The sequence below is a fragment of the Heliangelus exortis genome, chromosome 2 (genome assembly GCF_036169615.1).
Source record: "Heliangelus exortis chromosome 2, bHelExo1.hap1, whole genome shotgun sequence".
Taxonomy (NCBI): domain Eukaryota; kingdom Metazoa; phylum Chordata; class Aves; order Apodiformes; family Trochilidae; genus Heliangelus; species Heliangelus exortis.
Window position 1 is genome coordinate 15,761,296 of NC_092423.1, and position 19,211 is coordinate 15,780,506.

Consider the following 19,211-nt stretch of genomic DNA (forward strand, 5'->3'; position numbering starts at 1 on the left):
GTTCACGTATGGGATGTTTAGCAGTGCAGAGAATTAACCATGCTTCCATACACGGCAAAATATTATGAAGATTCATTACATGAGAAACCTTTTGATTATATTTCATGAGCTCCCATTATATCGGTTTATTAGAAGAGAGACAGTCCTCATTATAATAATTTCCAGAATTGAACTGGAAACATTGTTAAACATAATTGGAGACGCAAACATCTCATGTAAGGAAAAGGCACATACTTGCCTGAATGGGAAAGCAGAAAGAGCCTTTGAAACACGAGGAAGGTGATGCACCTCCAGTTTTCCTAACTGGAATTTCAGCTCTAGTCAATACTTATTTTCAAGTTCTGTGCTATTTCTGTGAGCAGTCTGGTTTTCACATTAAGAAATATGTTTGATAAGGTTTGGAGGCAACTAGATAAAGAACAACTGAGTTTGTAGCAGATGTTAATTCAATCCTGTAGCAACGGAAGGGTTTTGTCCCAGAGAAGCAGAGTGACAGCTTTGCACTCAGCTTTCAGATCACCTCAGGCTTCTCTCAGAATGATTTATTTTTCACTTTGTATTTATTAAACAGTTTGTGAGATGCATTATAAAAGCTGGAAACAGAGCAGCAAAATCCATTTTCCTCATGTACCACCCATCACTAGAAACATGAAAGCCTTGGCACAGTCTGTCAGCAGAGCATGGCTGAGTGTCAGACACACGTTTCTTTCCCGAGTCACACAAGAAGGGAAAACTTAACAAAATGTGTGGCTCAGCCAGTCTGATAACTCTGCCTAATGACATGAGTGGAGTTGAATGTAATTTAAAGGTATTCTGATCACTAATCTCTAAGCAGCCAGTTGTGGGCTGCTGCTTCTTCCCCAGCTCCCACTGACTTCATTGTCCATTGATGTCAATAGGAGTGAGTGCCCTGGGTCTGCAGTGATGGCTCTGACATTTTATTGAGCCATGGTACAGGATCCAAGCAGCACTGAATAGCCCAGCAGGTTACACAGATTTAGGGGAGTGGGAGAGGAAGAGACACAGATTTTCTTAAAAATGCCCATCACTGGAGGGTGGGGGGCCATCTGCAAGTGATAAGATTGCATCCAAGTCTTGAATTTTTTTTGTCATAAATGCCTGTAAAAGCCAGAGCCTGCAAAGAGTCTGAATAAAATATGAGAGTGAAAACTGTGCCTCACTTCTACTGTGAAGAAGAACTGTGGTGGAAGAGGAGTGCCCCTTCCCTTATTTGATTGTAGATGAAAACTTAGGAATTATAGCTTAGCCAGTTGATACCTATTCACAAATATATTGTGTGGAAAATTTATTTATTTCTCTTAATATTTTATTATGTGTTTAATTGTCTCAAAACTTCTTTTTCTAATGAAATACTTGTTCCACTTAAATCACAGAGTGCCTGGCCATTGTCTTTACTTGGAAAATAAACAAATACATGCATTGGATATTTATATTATATTTGTTAGTCATGTTGTAATACAGCTCAGGGCACCTGAAGTTAAGCACCTGAGTTGCCTGTGTGGTTGCAGGACCAGAGATGACAACTAAAGGGTGACCTAGGACATGCAAAACAGGTGTTAAAAGGCAGGAGATGTGAGTTCACTTTCTGTATTAGTTCAGCAAGAGGCAAAGGCACCTACACTCTTCTCCTGAGCCACCTCACCAATTGTAAGACGAAGCAAATCTCACTGACACTTTTTTTCTTCTTTGTTCTTTCTCTATTTTTGCACACTGTCCTGGGCAGAGCTGACTTGCCACTGCACCTCACAACACAGTTCCAGGAGGGCTGACAGTCACGTAGGATGGACCTCTCAATAGAACAGTGGATGTGTCTCCCGCCTCTCTAAAATGGTTCAGCCATCCTGGGAAAAGCTTCAGGATAAATGGGGACCACTCAGACTTTGCTCTCTGCAGGAACAAGACTGCAAATTCAATTTTTATGTCACTGATCCCAACACAGAAGTTCCATTTCAAAATGTGCAAAGCCCATTCACCTCATTTCTCAGAGGACAAACAACTGCCAGGGAATAAGAGAAACATTTTGTCACTCTCACCCTGACTTATTTGAATTTACAGGAAGAATGCAGTGTGATGAAATCACCTCACCACTGCTGGCATGCTGCCAGCATTGCAGGTGATAGCTGCAGCTAACTGTCCCTTTTTACATCCTCTTGGTTATCCTCAACAAAACCCACAAAAACCAGGATGTCACACCTCCTTTGTTGTACAAGCCTACTGCAGGGAAAGTTTAAGGCAATGTCCTTCACCAGCAAAGGGAACAGTATCTTTTTACCTACATTTGTACTCAGTTTGCCTCAGGTGAGAATTTAAAACAAAGATGTGAATATGAGTTTTGTTTTTCTACAGAACAGAAAGTCTTGGAGCAAAAGACCTGATGGCAGAAGACCTAGCTCTTCTACTTCTACTGCACCGGACTTTTCCAACAGCACATGGCCTTATTTTTATACCCAGAGCAGTTTTGTGCATGCCAAAGGAACTTCCATCCCTGCTTTGGGAAATTGCAAAGTAACATTTTGTTGCTTTGTACCTGCGTCCTTGCATGAAACACAACTTTCCCCATCTGTAAATTCATGCCATTACATCTGATCTTGTCCTGAATGAGCCACTCTTGGTGTTTATAGCCTTCAAATACTTGCAGAGGGTTATCATATTCTCCTCCTTTAGTCATCATTTGGAAAAGTTTTTATGCCGAATTCTTTCAGGATTTCCTCATTCATCCATTCCCTCCACCTCTCATGTGTGGTGGTGCTCTTTGAAAGCTCTCCAGCCTGTCTGCATCACCCTGAGCCTGAGGTGCTCAGCAGTGATTGCAACAGCCCAGGTGAAGCTCCTGCAGAACCCTGGTGCAGCCCCAGTACATCCTCACTCTGCCATGTGCTACCTCAGTTTGGCAGCCCCAAATCACACCAGCTTGTCCTGTCCCACATTGCAGCCATGGCTGCTGTCAATCATCTGCTTTCCTCTCCTATTGGCAAGCAGTGTTTTGGATTATTTTCCTCAAATATATTAGCTTCAGTTTTCCCAAGCACAGCCTAATTTGGTTATTTCCTGCTCATATTTCTAACAACTACAGCTTCCCCTGTATTATTGCCACATCCTCCCTCATTTGCTTTCAACTCCTTTGGCCAAATTACAGAGAAAGCAGAGATGAGCCAGGCTGTGTACCCAGGCTCTCTGCCACTCATTTTGCAAAGAAATCACCCAGGCCACAAGATCCCACCCCGTGAAAGTCACAGTGACAAACTGAGAGAGCAAACAGCCTTTCTTTTTCCAGCCTACCTGGTTACAGGGGCAGGATCAGTGGCTGACCCACATGATCATGGGGGCTTGAAGATTTCTAACTCCTACAGTGACCTGCAAGGTGCACTTGAGTCCCCAGGGGAGATTGTCAGCTATTATTTCCAAGCAGTTATTTGAGGTACAACGCAAAAATGTACATGTCCTGATTTTCAGATGCTAAGTGCAATAGGTTCCATCAGTGATTTTGGCCATCATGCTACTTAAAGAATGGACCTCTGGGCATGATTTGACTGAGCAGAAAGGCTCACCACCTCTGAGTTCACCTTTGAAATTGTTTTCCTGTAGGTGAATGGATTTCAGAAATTTTGGAATTGTTTGTGTGCCTGTGTCCTGGTTGTAGAGGCAGAGAGCAGGCAGAGGGACACCAGTGTTTCCTGAGAGCACAGGGTGATGACAAGGGTCACTGGAAGTCTGCAGCCATACTTGGGAGTAGGGTGGCCTGTGCTTTAGCCAGAAAGCTGTGGTGTATTTTCCCTCTTCAGAAATAGCCTGAATTGCCTCACACCTACATAAGCAGCTTCCCAGAAGGTGACCTGCTTTCTTAAATCCAACCATTTAGTCAAACTGGGCTTTATTTTTATTTTAGTTCTTTATCTAAAGTTACTCCTTGTTCATGGACACTTTCAGCAGCTGTTCATGGCCTTTTGTAATGACACTTCTCATTTCCTTAGGGCTTTTTCCCACTTGACAACTGAGGGATCATGTCTGCTGACGCAAAGTGAACATTCCTGACTTCACTGCCTTTAGTTTTTAGAAAAATGGCTCTTTAGCAGGAGATGGCTTACATTTCACTGTAATGCAAATGAACCTGCAAACTAATATTTACTAAATCGGACTCAACCAGTGGAGTATACCCAGGATCCAACTACTCAACATCAGGGCCAGCCCCATGGAGTGGCTGATGTGCCCCCAGACCTTTTATACCCCTAATGACAAAGAGTCATCAGCTGCTCAAATCCCCCCAGTGTAATCCCAGTTCCCTCTGTTCCCCCCTATCACAGGTGATGGCCAGGAAGATGACCTGCATGCAGCCTCTCAGGCTGGATGTCAAATCCAAATCTCTCCGTAGCTCACTGTGTATGCTCACACGGGCCTTCAGCTTTAGTAAGTGCTACAAAAAGTGAAGGAGACTTTAGATGATGTCACTGTTCTGGCCCTTAGGTTGCCTGTGCTTATCCAGCACCAGAATCAGGAGAAACAGCCCAGAGGCATCCTTGCTGGTGGGCTGGGAGCCATTGCAGGTCCCCTGATGTCAGCACGGTGCTGTGTCCAAACTAACAAATGCAGGGCTTATTAGCTCAGGTGCAAAGCCAGGCAAAGGTGTCAGAATTGCCTTAAGACCCCCTGCTATGCCTGTGTGACACCAGGCTGCACCTCATGTTGTTACCAGTTCCCTGTGCAAAGGCAGCCAGGCTCTTGCCAGTTTCAGAGTGTATGGGGCTCTTAACCACTACGTGCTTTAGGCCAAGTATGCAAGACCCATACTGTAATAAACCCATGAAAATTTCATAGAAAATGAGAGAGAAGAAAGTCAAAGTCTGGTATGGGTCACCCATTTTAATCTGTGCCTTGGAAAAGAGCAAAGTGGCAACAACCGTCCAGCATGAGTAGTTTAGCCCCTCATTCTTTTAATTCCCATGTCCTGAATAAATGTCCTTTACTTCACACTTGATGTTAGAGATCTCCTGTCTCCTCTTAGGTATTAAAATGTGTGGGAAAACAGCTGGAAAATGCTTTCAAAAGATATGATGTATGCAGATGAAAACACACACTGTCACTGACGCAACAAGGCAAGATGAGTGCTCTTGGTTAGTCCATTTAGCCCTTCCTAACAGTGTTCCCATTGAAAGGTTATAAACATTTAAATATTCAATTCTTGAAGTGCTTAAAAATAATAGTTCTGTGTGTTTGCAAGAAGAGGCAATTCCCCTGCAAACTGTTGTGCTAGGATCTGGCTGAATATTTCATCTGCAGAAAAGAAGCCCGTCTCCAACTCTTCTGTTCCCAAGCACCCAAGTAAGGGCATATGTATTCAGCTCTCAACGCAAGCCCCAAACACTCACAGGTGCTTCTCCCTCTCTTTTCATAATCTGAGCATTGCTGATGTCTCCTGGCAATTTCAAAGGCAAGCCAAAACCATGGGGATGGGGGGAACAGCAGCTGGGCATGGCAGGGAAGAGGCAGAGAGGAGGGGGCATCTTGCCTGGCAAGGTGAGCAGTGCCTGTCAGACTGGGGGGCAGCCTTGCCAGATCTCTTTGTGCAGCTCTGGGAGGAAAGGGGTTAAGAAAGAGACTCAACAGCAAAGTCAAAGATAAGCTGCTGGGGCTGTGGAGCTATGGCTGACCTGTGCCAGCTGTGAGCAACTGCTTCTCTAATCAATGCTCCCTGTTACTTTGCTGGAGTAGGGAAGAAAGAGTCACCAGGTGTGTGTGCACGTTCACGCCTGTGAGGCTGTAGAAAGGCGGTGTGGATCTACAACAGGACTTTACCCACACACACCCCACTGACCCACAGTCACCAGGAACTCACTGATGCCTGGCATTTGGGATTTGCCCCGTGCACAGCTGCAGCTGGGCATGCCCAAGCTCCTGGGTCCTGAGGGAGAGGGAAAGGGTGGCCATGAACCCCATGGCTATCTGAGAGCAAGGAATGTCACAAAACCAAGCCTGTGTCTGCCAGGGAGCCATCCCCTGAGCTGCCACAGGGATCGGATCGTGGCCCTGCCTTACTTAGATCAGCTACCAGATAATCAGCTGGCATGGAATAGATTGAGCCTCAGAACTGTCCCTGCACAAAGGCAGAACGAAGCTGAGGGGCCAAGTGCCTGTGTGGAGGGCAGTCCCTGGGCCATGGTCCATATGGGACACTCCTGTTCTCACTGCCCAAGGATGTTTTCACATGCTTCTAAGTGGAAGCCAGGCATCTACTGTCCCCAAACTGGAATTAGCTTCAGCCATGGGAAGAAGGTTGGTTCAGGACATCTTTAAAACTCATGTGGGTGATACTGTGGGGAAATGACATGGACGTGGCTGCCGAAGGCTCTTGAGGAGGGGCTCTTGCAGCGGGGCAATGCCACTTCATAGGAAGTCCCACAGGCAAACGGTGGCCCACAGCAGGTCCCAGGATTCCTCCATAACGCTGCCATCCAGGGTGTGAGCAGGCACCACATGCTGGAAGAGATGGACGCCATGAAGGCCAGCAGCAGCGGGTGGTCCCGGCAGCATTTGCTGTGCACTCCCTCAGATACCTGCCTTCTTGTACTGTATTCATTCCGAGCCTGCCGGCTGCACCCCATCCTGCCGCCCGGCATCCCTGCCATGAGCCCCTCCACAGGGCAGAGTTTAACACAGAGTTTAATCCCTGAGCACAACAAACTCATCCCAAGCCGTTCACTGAAACGCTACCGCACGGGGACTACGACCACCCGCCGCCGCCAACCTGAACTTGCTAAAGAAACCCCCCCGCAGCCAGAGGCCCCTCCGCTGCGCCCACAGCCGCTGTGGGCAGCCCAGGCCAGCAAGCCCTGCCTCGGGCCCATTAGCCCCGCGGCTGCCGTGGGCGGGCAGCCCGGGCCCTGCGGGCAGCGCAGGCCGCGGCGCGGCGGCGGTGCCATCTGCCGGCGGCCGAGCTCCACGGCGGCGGAAACGGGGACCGCGCTGCCGCCCGGGGGCGGTGAGGAGGGAGGGGGTTGTGCCCTGCAGAGGGGCGGGCGGCCGAGGGTTTAACCCCGAAGTGCGGCGGGGTGGGGGCTGAGGCGGGCTTCAGGGCCCAGAGCGCCGGCTCCCCCCCGGCAGGGCTGGGAGCTGTGCAGGGGCCCCTGAAGGCTCGGTCGGCGGGCGAGGGGAGGCGAGAGGGACACCCGGGCCCGAGGCAGCGGACGCCAGCACTGAGAAGAAGGAGGACTTCGTAGCGGTGTGAGGGACAGCCAGGACGCCACTCGCTCTTGCTTTGCGTCCCGCGGGTGCTTTCTCCCGTGGCCATAGCTGACGGCTCGGCCGGGGTAGTGCCGGCCGGCGGTGCGGAGCCCGAGCGAGCGCTGCTCGGCCCTGCAACCACTGACCTCCCGGTGCTGCCGTGCGAGGAGTTCGGCCCGCCCAGGGGAGAGGTAGCTCTCCTGTCCCCTGTCTCACCTCTGCACCCCAGGACGCTTACAAGTCTGGCCCTGGCGAAGGGCACCAGGTGAAGTCCCCCGAGGCAATGCAATAGCCTGTGTGCAGCTCAGGGTTAGCCAGAGAAGGGACATGAGCCTCTAAGAGGATTACAGAATTAGAGAAGCATGGAATGGTTTGAGTGGGTAGTGGCCTTGAAGATCATCTAGTTCCAACCTCCCTGCATGGGCGGGGACACCTCCCACTAGGTCAGGTTGCTCAAAGCTGCATCCAACCTGGCCTTGAACACTTCCAGGGAGGGGGCATCCACAGCTTCCCTGGGCAACCTGTTCCAGTGTTTCACCACTCTCAGGAAACAATTTCTTTCTAATAATCTAAATCAACCCTTCTCCAGTTCAAAACCCTTCCCCCCTCGTCCTGTTGCTACATACCCTTGTGAAATGTCCCTCCCCAACTTCCCTGTAGACCCTTCAAGTACTGGAAGTACCCCAGTAAGTCCTCCCAGAAATGTTCTCCAGGCTGAACAACCCCCATTTCTCTCACCCTGTCTTCATAGGAGTGAAGCATGATCATCTTCATGGCCTTCCTCTGGTGTGATGTTCTTACAGCAAGAAGGTGTAACACAAGGTGACCTGGTGTGATTAGGCTGGCTGGCTCAGCTGGCAGAGATGGTATTGGGGTAGGAGAACAGCAAAGCACCCGTACTACTACGTTACTCATGGTGAACAGAAGTCACAGTGTTCACCATCTGTGTTCTGTGTAGTGCAGCAGCTGGTCATATGTCCAGTTGTCTGCCCTCACAAGATCCTGTGGATATGTGTCACATGGTGTGGCATGAACAAGGAACAAGAACAAGCTGCTATTAAATTCAAGCAAGGCTGGCAGCCTTCATCCACTTCTAAATATAAAATGAAAAAAATACTACCCAAATTTAATCAGTCTATGCTGGCATTTTTCCAATGTTTTTTCCTTGTCTCTTCCCTTCCAAGAAGGCTCAGTTATTATCCCATCTACCAGGAGCACCTTCTCATTAGCAAACATCCTCTGCCTGCTTTCACCAGGCTCTGCCTCCCCACACATGGCTCAGTCCCTTCTTTGGTAAATGCTGCCATAAGGGTTTTCTAACTTTTCTTTATGAGTTTGGCTAAGAGAGGGAAATGTTTGGTATATATCCTTTGGAAAGAAACAAACCCTTCATGGACATAACAAGGAGGCTGATGTGCAGGTGTATTTCCAGAAGTTCCACCTTCACACTTTTTTTCTGAGAAGTGCCCCATCCATCTAGAAATGCAACCTGGAAGTCAATTTGCTGTTACAAGGCTCTCAAAGACTTGGTCTTCTTTGACTAACCAATATGCACTTCTCATAAATCTCACTTCACTAAGTCTTTTAACATATTTTAAGGACAAGCTGTAGATCTTCTGTGGTATCTGCTCTCTCCAAATTTGTACCAAGACAAAGGGCTTCCATGTCCCCCCCTGTTGCTCAGACTCTGGGCTCCCAAAGTTCCTTCCTGTTGCTGCCCTGTGTAATTTTGGGCTGTCCTCCTATGCCTCATGGTTACTCCCAGCCTTGAGTGCTGCATCTGCTTCTGCAAAGTCTGTCTTGCAAGCCTTTGTTCATCTAGAAGTCATGTGTTGGCAGAATGCGTGACTTTATCTAAATAAAGAAGCACTGCAAAATTATGTCATGTTTTGCTGGAAATTTTGATGCTAAAGTAAACCAGAGCCTTCTGGATAAAGTAAAAACCTCAGACTATTTCTGCTAGTTTTCCTCCTGTGAAATATGCTACATTCTTTAGTATGTATGCCACTGGTGTGGTGTGGTATGGTGCATCATGGTTCCACTTCTGGCCTGCAGCCTAATCTTGAATATCTGACACAGAGAATCACCTTTCCCAGATTACTAATAAGCCACTTGGGAAGAACTGGGTGGTGGTGGTGGGGGGAGAAATAAATTGTCCCCTTCTAACTGTACAGTGAGGCACCAACAATTGTATTCCCAAAATAAAAAAAGTTAGCATGGGTGGAAAAAAATAATAAATTTAAATTGTAAGACATTACTGAAATGAAGATAGCAGTTGGAGTAGGCAAAAGAAAGCATTAGAACAAGCTGAGAGTTTACTTGGAAAGTACTTGTATAAATTACAAGTTCAAAACCAACAACTGATGGAGTAAAATGACAAAATATTGCCTGGCTCCCATGAATAAACCAAACTAAATCAATTCCTTTTCTGTCCGTAAGTCATGAGCAATTTATAAAGCACAGAGTGAACGATTTCTGTGAGAAGAGAGGCACTTACAGTAAAGTGTTACCACTTCAGCAACGTAATTATGTACAGCATCCAATTCCTGGAGCTAGGAAGCAGGTACCCTCCTTCACAGCAGGTCACCATTACCTGCAGTCACCATCAGATTGAGGCTTCTGCATGTTTACTGGTTGCATAAAGACAATTAATAGTCCCACAAGTAAACAGTTACCAGTTTATACAGCATATTAAATATCAGAGAGCTGTTACAACAGAACAAGTGGCTCAACAAGTGGCCACTGGAGGATGAGTGTGCTGCTTAGCACAGCCTGGAACCCACAGGCTGCAGAGGGGAAGCCTGAGCACACATCACCCTTTAGGGGGAGTGCAAAATTGGAGCTCAACAGCTTCAGCTCTGGCTGAATTCACCAGGTATCAGCTAGCAGTATGGAAAATGGAGACAATGTCAGTGGTCTCCCTCCCCTTGCTCTCCCAGAAATGCAGGGCTGGGACTTTTCTCTGGTCCAGTGACTCAGTGGTTCCATGGACAGGTCCCTGCAGAGGAGAGAGAAGCAACTTGGCGTGGTTTAGGTAACATTTGCAGCCATGGTATAGGTGTCCAGGATAGGTAACCCTTGAAGGCTCCCTCCAGCTTAGTTGGATGGGTAGAGTTGCAAGCATGGAAATACATGACTGCAAGGATTTGGGCTGTGTGTGCAGATACCTGTAGCAGAATTAGAGACTTCAGATGTATTCAGTAGCTTTTACCATGAATCTCTACAGCTGAGTCTACCTTCTATTTACGAAGACAGAGTTCTCTTCACATGCCTCAGTTGCTTACTGTGGTGAGACAGCAGAAAAGAAAGATGTTTCTTTTGTGGAAATACTGTATCTTTTAACAACAGGATATAATGAGTTTGTCTATAGCTTGGTATTTGCTGTGAAATTATATTCCTGCACTAACCTAAGGGGAAGCACTAAGAAGCAGTAATTTACAAAACTTAATGCAAGTGGCACTTCATGGTCTTGTCTAAAGAGCAACTAATGCCTGCTGCCTTGTCAGCACATCAGGACTGGACTCCAACCTCCAGCTCTGGGGCTGTCCTCATGACTGTGCCTGCAGGAACAGGATGGGGCCATCTTTGCCCCTTGGACTGCACATTCTTTTGGAGAGCGCAAGATTTGGCATCAAAGAGTGTGACAACACAGTCCCTGCTGCTTATCTTGTGCTCCTCTGCCTTAAGCTGTGGCACACTGCACTGATTCCCAGAGGAAAAAAGGGCAGAGAGGAGCCAAAGGCAAAGCAGCTCAGCTGCAGGAATGATGGTGTACACACAGCAAATGGTGCTCCCTCTTTTTTAACATTCCTCTGAAATATGCTGCACTTCAGGTGAAGTACAAGCCAGACAAAGATTTACTTTGCTTCAGCTCCAGAGCACACAGCTTTATGGCCTGGTTGGGTTTGCTTCTTCAGCAACTCTGCAGTTCCAGGAGTTGTTCCTGCACAGTGCTCTCCCAGTCCCTGCTGCCAGCACAGATCAGGGGAAGGCAGAGGAGGGCTGCTCTCCCACAGGCTGGGGCTGCCACCTCCACAGCTGGGGAAATACTGCTCCTTGGCTGCATAGTCCCCTCACCTACCCTACCAGAATATCACACATTCCTGATACCACACGGGTTATGGGGCTGGCCAAAAAGGGAGCTTAAGACCACCTGCAAGTCACAGAGCAAGGGGGATGCCTTGCAGCCAGCACCTCTGCTAAACCAAGAGACACTGATTGGGAAGGTGAGAGGTATCACCCTGGGGCAAAGTACCACGTGTGTGAGCAGCTGATTCCTTCACAAGCAGGGCTGTGGCTGCTGGGATTGCCCTCCTGATTGCCAGCAGGAATTGCTCCTACTTCATCCTTTTCTTTCTGGGATTGGCCATACTTACTGCTCAGGTATTTGAGCTGTGTATCTGTCCATAGAGGTACTTCTTCACCTCCAAGTTAAGAAATCAGCATCCAGAAAAGTACTGCTGGCAAGAAGGTGCTAAGGCTTAACGTGAAGGAGAAAATATCATTAAAAACATTTTAGCAGTTTTTTAAAAAAACATTGTGACATAACCCCACAGTCACAGGTTTTAACAAAACTTAGCCACAGAGCCAGTGTAAATCAGGAAACTGCACTGACTGTCCAGATTGTTCTTTGGGCAGTTTTAGATACTGATTTCCCAGGATAGCAGCAGAAAGAGGTGTTACTCACAATGAACTGAAAAAAACATAGAATCAGCATTAACCTTACAGGGCATATAAATATGACACCAGAGGAGGGAGAACCTCCTTCTTCCCCATCAAAGTTCAATTCACACACTCAGTCCCAGGAGGAAATCTTCAAAGTGTTTACCTCCACATGCCAGCATCTCAGGCTCAGGTATATATATATCCTGATATATATCAGGTATATATATACCCATGCTGTTGCCCTTTGAGAAGCAAAGGGCACCATGTGCCTCCAGAGCCAGTACCGACTGGCAGGGCATGATCCTCACCCGGTGCCCAAAAGGAGTTTCCTTGAAGCATCAGCTCCCAGCAACACAATGGCAGAGGCCTCCTGTGTTTGAGAGGTGACTTAGGTGTACAGGCTGCTTTCTTCTGCTTCTGGGCAGCAATGTCCTGCAACTGCAAATCTGCTTTAGTTTACACAGAAGGTGATGTGGAAAGCAGACACTTTGGAGAATATGATTATTTGAGCTGTTTCTCCTAATCTGATACTTGATGCAAAAGGTACAAGGAAATTTAGACAGAGTTAGTAGCAGAGACTGGTCCAAAGGCTGTTGAGAGTGCAGACTGCACCACACCAGCCTTGAAGCCCCTCTGCACAGGTTACCCTGTGCCTGCTGCTGGCCCCTACAACAAAAGCACCATGGAATTTTAGAAAACATCAGAATCAGCTTTTGCTAACACACGGGTCCATAACTCCTGCTCAGCTAAATACTCATTTGGGAGACCAGTGGGATGGCAGTGGACAGAAGCAAGCTCTCAAACTCGAGCAGGTAAGTTTTGTTGGTTCTCCCCCTTCCTGCCTTCCATTTTCCATCCTCTTCTGGCTGAAGCATACAGGCTGCAGATTTTTCAGACAATGTTTTATTTGCTGTTTTGGCATACCACTGCATTCATGTCTCCAGCCCATTTCACTGCTAACAAATCCTTATGTGTGCAGGAATGTTTGTGTAATCAAAGAGCAATATTTTTAAGAGTCAGGATTGAGCAGTTTAAAACCACAGGAGATAAGAATCATGGCTCAAAGCCTTGAAGCTTCAGAATGGGCAGAAAATGCAGAATGCTGTTCAAAGTACTGCCTTTTTCACATACAGAATCCTTTTACCAGATATACCTTTGAATTCACCCAAGACATTTTGCTCCTGGGGTTCTATTTGAAACAAGCAAACAACATTGGATAACACCCAAGCAAGAAAACACCTCCTTCCAATACCCAGACAACCCCTGTTTCAGCTCTGTTTCCCATACTGTGCTATAAAAACAGTTCAAGAAGATTTACAATTTCCAACCATAAGTGGTATCCCCACAGTGGAGAAGAAAGGCAGCAGAAAACATCAGCATAACCCACAGTTCTGTCAGAGGCCTTAACCCTGACTTGCTTTCTCTTGTCAGCTTCACATTGAGGACAACATTTTGGTAAGTAACAGGTATATCAAGGACAACAAAATATTTTTTTTCTGCAAAACCTTGAAACCAAGCACTTAGGTAGGGTGTTGGGTTCTGTCCCACTTCCTGGGACTGAGACACGAGATAATAAATTCTGTAAAAATTACAGTACATTTCACTGCTCTGCAGGTCCCTGTGCTGGGTTCACGTGGCTTTTGGCTGAGATTCTAAAGGCTTTAAAGGTGATGAATGTTGCCCTTCAGCAGCACTTAGAGGTCTAAGGGTGTTTTCAAAAACAAAAGATTTTCCTCTGTCAGAGGGAAAAACAAGGTCAATCACACAATGCAAATCAGCTCTCTGTTGGAGAGAAAAATCAAAACAGAGGAACTTGCTACCCCCACAGTACAGATTGAACATGAATAAACAGAACTTAATTCCTGCTTGATTTTATCACTAGAGGGGGTGAAAAAAGAAAATATATTGTTGCAAAAATACTTAGATGAATACAGCAGTGACTTTGGAAACCTCTAAATTCTTGAAAAAGAAACTTGTCACAATAAAGCCCTGCACTTTAAAACTAACAAGGTCCTCATGCAGAAGACATAGCTGAGGACCTCTGAAGTATCAGAGGTCTAAACATCCTGCTTTTTTCTGGAGGCTATGTAAGAAGTATCCTGGCTCTGAATACTATTGCTACACTTCTCTTAGGTTATTTTCAGTTCTTGTAAGAAACCAGTAATAAAAGGAAACACACCAGTGCTGAAAGGAAATAAACCAGTGCTGAAAATACACCTGTAGCAGGTCAAGCAAATAGTATGTAAATAAACAAAAAACCTAGAAATACACAAGTGCTAACTTGATGTGTCAAAACAAGACTAATTTTAACTATGTTTATGGCAATCTACACCTCACACATTCAGAGATCCTACTTCATTTCCCTGGGCCTAGAAGAGTGCTGAGCAGCAATGGGCACCACTGCAGGCGATTATTGTTCACCAAGGCAGGAGGAGGTCTGAGTGGCTCCACAGCAGAAGGGAACATTCTGGCAGCAATGAAAATGTGAAATCTACTAAGCTATCAGAGAGGAACCACACAAGTTGCTACATAAATGCCAAATGCCAAAAAAACATTTCAAGCAATAGCAAATTTTTATGCGATTGCTCTATGCAATGTCCTAATCAGCTGAATGCAAGCTGTTTTGACTCCGGTGCATACTGAAAGAACAGACACAATGCCACACATTTTCAGTTCAAGTTTTACTTCCAATTGCACAAAAGTTGAAAAGATTTTTTTTTTCAAAGTTGGAAAACCAGCATAATAATTTTGGTTTCATGTATAAAACAGGGCAATGCAAAGGATACAGGAGTTGTGTCACTGTTCCAAAGTTCAGCAATGAAGTGTTGCACAACTTAATTTCATCTCATAGACTGATTTTTTTCTACATTATCTGCTTCTCAAGTTATAACTCTGTACAACACCCACAGATATCTAAGGTTAAAATATTTTGGTAAGATACCATGTTCTGGAAGATTCCAATGACTTAGTACAGATTACAGTACAAAATAATAAGTCATAGCAATGCTAAGACTTTATTCAGAAGCTTTTACTTTAAGTTCTTATATCACAAAAGACATGTTTAATGTTTACAAGTATTAGAAACTGAGATGTTTTTATTTCTACTATTATAAAAGTAACATAGGAGACCATTCTAAGCCATCTTCAAAATGCATACCAATCTTTTTTTTTGTATATAAACTGTACACAAAAAACAAGGCACTATACATTTTTGGATAATAAAGTATAAAGGTTGATTCGCATAGTTTTTCAAGAAATCCATGCTATAAATACAAATGCTTTGTTCAGTTTAGCACCTGAAGCAGCACTGAGAACAATTCATTACCTATTGCAAAAAGAAACTTTTCAGAATGCATAAGAGATACATACTGGTGGTATAGCTAATTCAGTACAAGCAACTGCCATCCAGCTACTTTTCTGTAGTTTTGACATAACCTTGAAAGTGAATATATATTGCATTGTTAAATACGTATTTGTTCTATGTGTTTATATAAATATAAATTCTTTGTAATCCACAAACTAACAAAATAACACTTTACAAAGAGAACTTCTTCAAAAACAAAAATGGCAATTTTTGTATATAGCCAAAAGGACACCTGCTGCAGTAGCTCCAGAAACTACTGTTTAAGTGCATAGGAGAGCAGAGCTTAAGCCTGTTACTTTTAAGAATCAAAATTGAATTCCATTCCCAAAGAGTTCTCTTGGCCTTTTATAATATTACACACATCCAGATAGGTAGTCACTAATAACTTCGGATTATTTCTATTTATTTTGTAAAAGTGGGGTACAATTCTTCTAAAGGGCATAGAAAGTGGAAACAGACATCCCTTTAGTGCTCACTCCAAGAAACACATCTTAGAAAAGTCCTTTTGCCTTTTTCAGATTAACCTGCTTCCAGGATGGCAGCGCGTTGTACTCTTCTCTCGGCATCTCTAATGCAACCTGCATTGAAAACCAGAGGATGTGGCATTAGTACAAACACTTTCAAGCATCAAACCTGTCAAATGGTTTCACATCATGCTGACACAGGTGCAGAGGGTAATGGACATTCTCTTCTTACCTCAAAGTCCTCATCTGAAAGATAAATTTCAAGCCTCAGTGGATCAACTCCCTCAGGCAGAGGCCTGGCTAAGAGATCCGCCAGTGGATACACGGTTTTACACAGCTTGGCCAGCACGTCCTCTACAAGGATTATCTGATTAGAAACGTCAGCATCCTGTAGGGAGAAAAGGAGAACAGAGAAGAGAATCAGGAAGCTCAAACCATCAGGATGCTGCTCCCATTGCAGCCTGCAGGTGGCACGGTATCAACCTGCACTGTCTGGCCCACGGAGCACAAAGCACCAGGTCCACACATAGGTGAACAGCCCTGCCCTACCACACCTTCACAGCTAAAAAATAGCCTGCACTTAGCAGAAGGACATTCTGGACTTTCAGAATCTCAGCTGAAGGCTGACTTCTGCGTGTACTCATACCACCAGCAGTTTCCACTAAGGATGGCTGCAAGAAGATGGACAAAGCAAAGTCTGTCATTTGCCTTGAGATGTCCCTTCAGCAAAGGCTTTTAAAGCAGTCTCATGGAATTCAGCTGTGGCTCCACTTCCCAGCTGGGGAAGTCAATGCAAGAGCTCTTGGAGCCAGCTGGTCCTTTGCAGGCATCTTGCTCCTCTCCATGTCCAGCCTGGAGGACAGATCAGAACTGCCATGTTCTTGCCTGCTTCATGCAGCTGAAACAGTTGGTCCACTGGAAATACTTTCCTCCTCTTCCCCCCCCCCCCCCCCCAAAATAAGCTAAGAAGTTAAATGAAAAAAAAAAACATGAATGCCTCTGATACCTGCACTCCCAGTCAGAATTCAGTTATTATCTTTTTCCTGTGCAGACTCCTAAACTGTACGTCTTAAGTTCATGCTCTGGATTTTTGGGCTTGACAGCACAAACAAGCAATGTTACTGACAACACAAGACACCATTACTAGCAACAGAAAACAGACTGTACAATGAAATGATTTACCATTTCTGTGATCTCTGCAATGTCTTCCCTGTGTTCCCAACTTGGGAACATATTAGTGAAGGTCAGAGGCTCTAGGCCAGCATGAATTAGGTAGGATTTGGGAGGCTTCTTTACATTTTTTCCTAAAAACAGTCAAAATACAAGAGAGAGAGAAATTACAAATGGTACCATACTTTACAAGGTCAGCCCCTACCCAAAGTGATCTTGTTAGCATGTTTAATTGATTCTTTCCTGAAAATGCTGAAGTAATTTAAGGCAGTAGGAATAAATTTGACCAGTATTTTTTTAATGTAGATGGCACCTTTTAACATGTTGTTCAGTATTCCTAAATTTGCCTTTTACTATGTCTGACCACAAAGATCAAGCCACATTTGTTGAAAATCCCCCACAGTTACTTCCTAACTCAATGTGTTTCTTCTCTTACACAAACAGTTAGAATAGAGTAAGCAGAGTGTGATGGGCTGAAATTAAAAAGTTCAGGTAAATGAAAACTTCTGCTCATCAGAATTGTCCTGCCTGTTCTTATAATGGAATACTGAGGTCTAACACAATCATTTTGCTATTAAAAATTCAAAGGAATGGGATATGAATGTTTTGCAATAGCTGCATGGTTATTAATTATGTTTTCAAAGACAGCCCTGCTGCTTTAAATGTGTATGTACACTGTATAGGATGTGGACATAACCCTGCCTAGGAGTGATGCCAACTCAGAGTAAGCAGTTAAGAGTCATTATACAAAGTACTGGTGAGAAAGGGCCCTGTTGCTGAAACAATTTTATTCCTCAGGGATTCAAAACCACTGATAAACTCCAAATATTATTGAAGAGAGGTACACAGGGAGCTATAATTCAAAAAAATGTTGTACCTTCATCTTACTTGGATTCAAGCAACTTGGTCTAATCAAATATGTCTTTCAGATAAACAATGGAAAAGCTGAAGATGTTGCAAAGTCCAGAATCAGGTGGAACTAACAGAGCAACATGACACTGCCTTACTTCAAAAGGCTGTAGCTTTTCTAAAAATGACTGCCCAAGCCAGGACAATGACTTCTTGAAAAATTCTGTTATTCCCTATTCTTTGGTTAATGTCAGAGCATCTTTAATGCACTAAGATTTCCTCCAACACATATAAATCAATTATAGAAGATCCCATTTTTTACTGCACTCCCTGCCTGCACTTCCTGTGTGGGGGCTGTCAGGCAGGAGTCTAAAATAACACAGCTGCCTCCTCTGCCTTGCTGACAAACACCACAACAACTGGTGCAATACCTGCACTGAACCCAAATGGAGAGCACGACTTTGTTCTTTTAGGTTTGACAAACCTGAACATTACAGGCTTGGCTTTACATAGTTGGGAATAAACTGATTAGGGAGAATATCTTCACATGAAACTGAGTGCTACACATAAAAAGCTCTGTGGAGCTGTGAATCTAATGGGATTCTAACAATCCCATTAGAATGTGGGTGCTTTAACTATACAATTTAGACAGATTTATAATTTGAAGACTTGTTTTTAAGCTCTCTCATCCACATATTTTCACTGTGGTTTATTTGTCCATTCTACCACAAATGATTCAACAAACACTTGAAAACCTGACATTTAAAGAGTATGCGTGAATCTGCTCTAGCTGCACTGCTCCACTCTCAGTAATTCAGCCAAGAGATAAAAAGATTGCAGTGTTTGCTGAAGTTCCTGTATAGGTAAGATTAATTTATATACAAGCAGAGAAACATTTTCATTGCATGAACTCTGCCCTCAGCACAAGCTGATCTCCTCACTAATAATCACTGAATGGGAAACAAGATTCTTCCCTCTCTTGGTGGTCTGCAGCTTAGCTCTCCAGACTGCTGATTTAGCAGATAAAACCACAGAAAAAACTTTCAGGACATATTGACAAATTAAATAAGGTTTATGCACAAGGAAAACTGCTGGGTATATTCAAGAGATATGTAGAATTGCTAATCAAATCTCTTTCACACCATCATGTAGTTAAAAACACTACAAGCCTGGAAAAGGAAAAAAACAACCCAAATCCAAGAGGTGGGGAAGGGGAGGAGAGGGACAAAGACGAAGAAAGAAGTGGAGGGAGAAAAATAAGAGAAAGGCATTTAAATGCTTCTGATCACTCAAATATATTCTGGTAGCCAAAATAACTGCAGTAGCACTGGTACCTCCTGAAATTCAATTTCTCCACCTTGGTAAGTAACAACACATGAGAGCCAGTCAGCCCTGACAGCTTGATGCAATGAAATTTTGAAATGGTTGACAGAATCCCAGATCATGAAAGTGACAGCACTGGA

General features: G+C 44.7%; 1 protein-coding gene across 28 annotated transcripts in view; it reads right to left on the minus strand.

The window, feature by feature from the left end:
* Positions 1-14,567: 14,567 nt before the first annotated feature.
* The window catches only part of SVIL (supervillin), a 138,479-nt gene continuing 133,835 nt past the window's right edge, over positions 14,568-19,211 (minus strand). For all 28 annotated transcript variants that reach the window (XM_071734922.1, XM_071734920.1, XM_071734909.1 and 25 more), the window contains 3 exons: positions 16,912-17,033; positions 15,962-16,117; positions 14,568-15,843 (listed from right to left, as the gene is read on the minus strand). In XM_071734922.1, coding sequence (XP_071591023.1) covers positions 15,757-15,843; positions 15,962-16,117; positions 16,912-17,033 — 365 coding nt within the window. In that variant the 3' untranslated portion in view covers positions 14,568-15,756. The remainder of the gene's footprint in view (positions 15,844-15,961; positions 16,118-16,911; positions 17,034-19,211) is intronic.